At 36.3% G+C, this 5,440-nt stretch overlaps 2 protein-coding genes across 2 annotated transcripts; both read right to left on the reverse strand.

The window, feature by feature from the left end:
- Positions 1-329: 329 nt before the first annotated feature.
- Positions 330-1,517, reverse strand: LOC107081619 (phospholipase A2 inhibitor-like). Its single transcript, XM_015369770.1, has 2 exons — positions 1,421-1,517; positions 330-1,349 (listed from the first exon to the last, which is right to left on the reverse strand). Exon 2 carries the CDS (start codon positions 1,332-1,334, stop codon positions 330-332), a length of 1,005 nt encoding a protein of 334 aa, XP_015225256.1. The 5' UTR covers positions 1,335-1,349; positions 1,421-1,517.
- A 1,690-nt stretch (positions 1,518-3,207) lies between these two features.
- LOC107081620 (leucine-rich alpha-2-glycoprotein-like) lies at positions 3,208-4,332 on the reverse strand. The gene is made up of 2 exons (XM_015369771.1): positions 4,290-4,332; positions 3,208-4,208 (listed from the first exon to the last, which is right to left on the reverse strand). Exon 2 carries the CDS (start codon positions 4,204-4,206, stop codon positions 3,208-3,210), a length of 999 nt encoding a protein of 332 aa, XP_015225257.1. The 5' UTR covers positions 4,207-4,208; positions 4,290-4,332.
- Positions 4,333-5,440: the final 1,108 nt, after the last annotated feature.

Genomic DNA, 5,440 nt, shown 5'->3' on the forward strand with positions numbered 1-5,440 from the left:
TTTTTCTTTGTACATTGGAAAAAATTTACAGGACATAGGATTACTTACATTTCACAATGGTGCACTATTTTGCTTTTTTCACATTTAATATAATAATAGGCACTGAGGTTATAACAGGACAGAAAATGACACAGCTTGAATATTTTTAGCAAAGATACTGTAAATGACTTCATGGCGGTCACCTTGAGTAATTTGAAAAGTGAAAAAAAAAAAATTAAAACATTGTAGGAAATCACCCTAATGTTTATCAGTATTTCTTTTTTTTTGTGATATAACCAAATGGAATCAAGTTCAATTATTTACCTTTCAATATTTTCTCATTACACAATTTATTCTAATCTTACACCAAGCTGACTTACAGTTAAAGAGGAAACTTGCAGACTTTTCAGTGGCTTTGGCTGATCACAAGTCACCTCCTCGTCAAAGAGAACATTTTGGCGATGGTTGGTGAGCCACTTCCACAGGTACTCCATCTTCCCATCACAATCCCAGGGGTTCCCTGACAAGATCATTTGCAAAGAGGGATTTATTCCATCCAGTAGGCCTTTTGGGAGGTGGCGAAGCTGATTCTGGTTTAGCAGCAGAAGCTCAAGGTGTTGCAGTCTATGAAGGAGGTTCGCTGGTAGATCCTGCAGCTGATTCTCCTGCAGGTACAGATATTTAAGTTTAAGATTGTGAGCAAATATTTGAGGTTTCAGGGTTATCAATTTGTTTCCAGCGAGATTAAGAGTCTCTAGGTGATCCAGGCTCCTGAACACTTCAGCTTGTAGCTCTTGCAGATTGTTATTGTCCAAGTCTAGGGTTCGCAGAAGGGGCATCTTATTGAACAGAGCTGCAGAGATGCTGGTCAGACGGTTACCAGACAAATCTAGATAGAGGAGGCTGCTGTTTTGAGAAAACCACGCTGGGTCTGCTTCACCTAGCTGATTATTTTTCAACACCAGGTTGCTAAGTGAGCGGTGGGTGAAGACATTTGCAGGCAGTTTTACTAGCTTGTTTCCTGTGAGATCCAAAGTTTCCAAGTGAGGTACGGATACCAGTAGATCTGAGGTAAGGTTCGCCAGGTTAGAGTGATACAGCTGTAGGTTGTTTAGGAGTGGCACAGCACTCAGATCCCCACCAGTAATGTTACGAAGGTTTGTGTTTTGGATGGACAATATTGTGGTGGCGGAGGGAAACCCAGTTCTTGGAAAAACTGTGAGGCCACCATTGCTGCATACCACCTCAGCAGACAGAAAAGAGCAGGAGCACCGATCTGGACACGAGTGTACACTTCTTCTTTTGTAGTCAAAGTCAGCTAGTGCAAAAAAGGTGACAAGGAGCAACAACTTCATGTCTGTAGAGAAACACTGAGAAAAAAACAACTTTAAGTATGAAACAATGCTTAATCATAAATGTTTTCTTTTTAATGTATTCCTACCTTAACAGAGTAGCAGGAACCTTCTGCTTCCAACTATGGGCTGTTTTTTTTGCACAACTCTGAGTGTCTCTCAGCGATTCAGGATGAAACGTTGCAAAAAGCAAATAGAACAGAGTAAATAAAGTGGATACTATTTTGCTGTACTTTGTAACAGCTAAAATGTCGCTCTGCAAATCAATATATTTTCCACACTATCTCAGAATAACCCTCTGTACATGTCAATGCATAAATTTTCTTGTTGCAAACATTTGACAGCAAATGAGAATCATGGACAAATTAAATATGGTAATTCATATATTTTCTTATTATACCAGGGATGTTTGGGTAACAGTAACAACATAACACCTCATGCTTTAATACTTTAATGTGTAATTTAAGGTTGAATTTTAAAAACAAAAAAGCTAAAATTCTCAGCTTTTTTTTTTTATCTTACCACATGTTGAAAATAAGTTCTTAATTAAGGCTGATTATGTTAGATTTCAGAACCACTGTCATGCACCTATCAAATATAGACATGCGTTTGACATGCACATGGTTAGGTTAATCCTAGTCTGCCTTCTTCAATAAAATAGACACAATCTGTTGACTAAAACTTTGCTTTGCTTACCTGTGACAGATCTACCTTTAAACACATATACGTAGATACATAAAGTTGTTTCTGGAACTACATTTATATTTACTTTAACCATATATAGTTTTGTTTCACCAAAATTGTTATTTTTGAAGACTTTCTTCTTATTGTTAATAAATATTTTCAACTGAGAGCCAAGAGCTAAGATGATTAAAATATGACATAAGACCAAGAAAAAAAAAACAACACAAAGAAATGTATTGCAAAAATGTGGGCTTAAGGAAATGTGATCTATGTTTATAGACTGTTCAAAGGTTTCTTACTTTGGAATGGTATTTTTAAACCTCACCGGAACATTAAAAAAAATTGGAAAAAATTGGAAAAAAAAAAAAAAAAAAAAAACAAATATATATATATATATATATATATATATATATATATATATATATATATATATATGTTCAGAAAACATGACTTAAAAAAAAGTTATCCACAAATAAACACAGTGACTTCCAAACTGTATCTAATCAGGTATTTATTGATAAAATTGATGCTTAAGGGATTAACACAGATGTTAGAAGTAAGGTTTTACTAAAATGTCATACAGAGTGAATAACTTTGTGTCCAGATTAAAAAGTTACATAAAAATTTTTTACAAATTTTCATATGAATTAATGAATCTTTACATTACAGAAATGAACACTAAAGCCATTAATTGTTTTTACAGGAAAGTGAACAGACAGTGAACCTCCAATGATCCTGTGTCGAAGCATCCGATAAGAACTAACATCTAGAGTTCTTCCTGTTGCAGTTACTGTTAAACTTCTTTACTACTAGTAACACAGTATGATTGAAAATTCTTTGCTCATTACGTTTAGGTTTTATATGGAAATATCCTGAATAGAGCAGAGCCTGTTTCCCATGTAAAAAAAAAACAAAACAAAAAACTAGATTTGTTTTAAATGATCAATTGATCAAACATGATCTTATAAAGGCCCATTAAGTAGTATTAGCATGCAGTAATTAGCTTTGGTATCTTAAAGACTTAAGTTGTTTGAAGGGGTACAGGTCTGCTTCAAACTCCTATCAGACTAGACTTTAGCTCCAGCCACTGTTTTTTTTCTCATGTGGCTTTACTAACTTATAGTTTAACAGGATCACAAAATGTTCTGAAGTATTACTTGTATACATTAAATTACTACAAGCCCCAGGAGGATTAAGACCCTATGTTAAGATCATTTTCTGTCAGGGAAATGACTGGGCGCCCTGTGAGAGACTGAGGCAACATACAGATGATGTTGTCTACCGACAACACCTTCTTCTTGTTCTTCTGAAGCCATCTCCACAGGTATTCAATACGGCTGTTACAACGCAGGGGATTTAGAGACAGATCCAGTCCACTCTCCTCGAGGGAGCTCAGCGGATCAAACCAACCTATAGGGATGTGGCTCAGCTGGTTGAAATCCAGACTGAGATGTGTGAGGCTGGTAAGTCCCTGAAAAAGGTTCTGTGGGAGCCAGTTCAGCTTGTTTTGAGTGAGAAACAAAGAAGTGAGATTTTTTGTGTGCTGAAACACAGATGCGTCTAAAGTCTCAAGCTTGTTGTTTTGAAGGCTCAGCCTCTTGAGATTGCTCAGATTTTCCAAAGAGTTTGCCGGTATCTTTTCCAGTTGATTGTTTGACAAGTCAAGATTCTCGAGGTGAGGGAGCCTCTGAAAGAAACCAACTGATATCTCTGTTAGACTGTTTCCAGACAAGTCCAACCAGGTTAAGCTGCTATTTTCAGGAAGCCATTTTTCATCGACTCGCTTAATTTGATTGTTCTTTAACACCAAGTTTTTAAGCGGTGCATCGCTGAAGACATCTACAGGAAGATCACTGAGCTTGTTTTCTGTCAGATCCAATGTGTGCAGCTGAGGAACGCCTCTGAGCAGATGAGAAGAAAGGCTCTGTAGTTTATTTCCGTACAGATGGAGCTCTTGCAGATGTGGTGTTGCTTTAAGGTGGTGTTCAGAGAGGGAGGTGATGTTTGTGAGCTGAACAGTCAGCATGGTGGTGTTCTCCGGAAGGCCCTCTGTTGGGAACTCTATCAAGGGAACCTCACTGCATACAACCTCCATTCTTTCGCTGTAGCATTTGCACAAAGCAGGACAGGACACAGCACAATGGCAGAAGGATGCCAAGAAGAGAAAAGCAGCAGCATGATGGAACTTCATTTCTAAAAAAACAGAATAAGAGTACTGTGATTAAATACATTAGAAAATGCAGATTAATCAATTTGGCAGGTAGGGAGACTTACTGCTATGTTTAAGTTAAGTATCAACCAAACTGCTCCGTAGGTCCGTTTCAGTACTGGTCACTTGCATATGACTGTCATTTAAAGGAATAAACTGTTTGGTGCAATCACTACTTTTTGTGTAAATAACAAGCTGTTCTTCACAGTGGCTTTTCAAGGACACACTGTTTCAACAAGACTAACCAAACATGCAGGGAAAGTCCAAAACTTTGTGACCCAGTACTAAAAAGTACAGAATTTTACTTTAACGGCCAATAAAAACAAAAGGGCTGCTAACAGCCAATACATAAAACCATTATTTATTGCACATTTATAATTCAATATATAATATTTCAATATTGTATAAGATACCAAAAAAAATTTAACAAAATATTAGCATTGCAGGTAAAATGTTGCCACCTTAACCACAGAGAGGAAAACAGGTGTTGAATGAAAAAAGCTCGATCTTTTTTGCAGGTTGTAGGCCTAAACAACAAAAACACTGGAACACATTTCACCCTGTTTCTACTGCAATGTACTTTTTCTTTTCCTATTTTATGAAAGTCTGTGATTGCTTGTTCTTCACATTTACTCATAATCTTTCAATTCCTTTCTCTTTTCCCGTTAAAATGCATCTTTATCTGATTCGCATGACGTGTTTTAAAAAAAGCAAAACCCTAAAATAATGTAACAATTTTTTTTATTATTTACATAAATTGGAGCCTATTTTTCTTAGTTATCCACATCCTCCGTTATCTTAGATTTCAAACCAAAGAGAAGCAAGGCTAAGTAAGGGAGATAAAAAATATTACCTTGTCTCACTATTAGAGAGTGTCAACGAAGAGTGACATAAATCACCAAGCCTCCATAACAACCAATAGATGCCAACTGTGTTTTGATCATTGCATCGGTTGACATAGAGGGAGAATAAGTGAAACTAGGTGCTTTAGTCAGATGAGCTCTGATATTTATCTCACAAAATCAAAGCCTAAAATTATGGATAAACCACTTTCAAATATGGTGTAGGACCTGTGACACTGTGGGCCTGTTTCCCAAGTGGAAAAAAAAAAAGTATCCAGTGTAAGCATTCATTGACGTACAAAAATGATCTTATCTATCTATCTATCTATCTATCTATCTATCTATCTATCTATCTATCTATCTATCTATCTATA

The sequence above is a fragment of the Cyprinodon variegatus genome, unplaced genomic scaffold, assembly GCF_000732505.1.
Source record: "Cyprinodon variegatus isolate N-32 unplaced genomic scaffold, C_variegatus-1.0 Scaffold38, whole genome shotgun sequence".
NCBI classification, from domain to species: Eukaryota; Metazoa; Chordata; class Actinopteri; order Cyprinodontiformes; family Cyprinodontidae; genus Cyprinodon; species Cyprinodon variegatus.

Coding starts and splice junctions, on each gene's coding strand:
- LOC107081619 (XM_015369770.1), bottom strand. CDS start 1,334: ATGAAGTTGTTGCTCCTTGTCACCTTTTTTGCACTAGCTGACTTTGAC.
- LOC107081620 (XM_015369771.1), bottom strand. CDS start 4,206: ATGAAGTTCCATCATGCTGCTGCTTTTCTCTTCTTGGCATCCTTCTGC.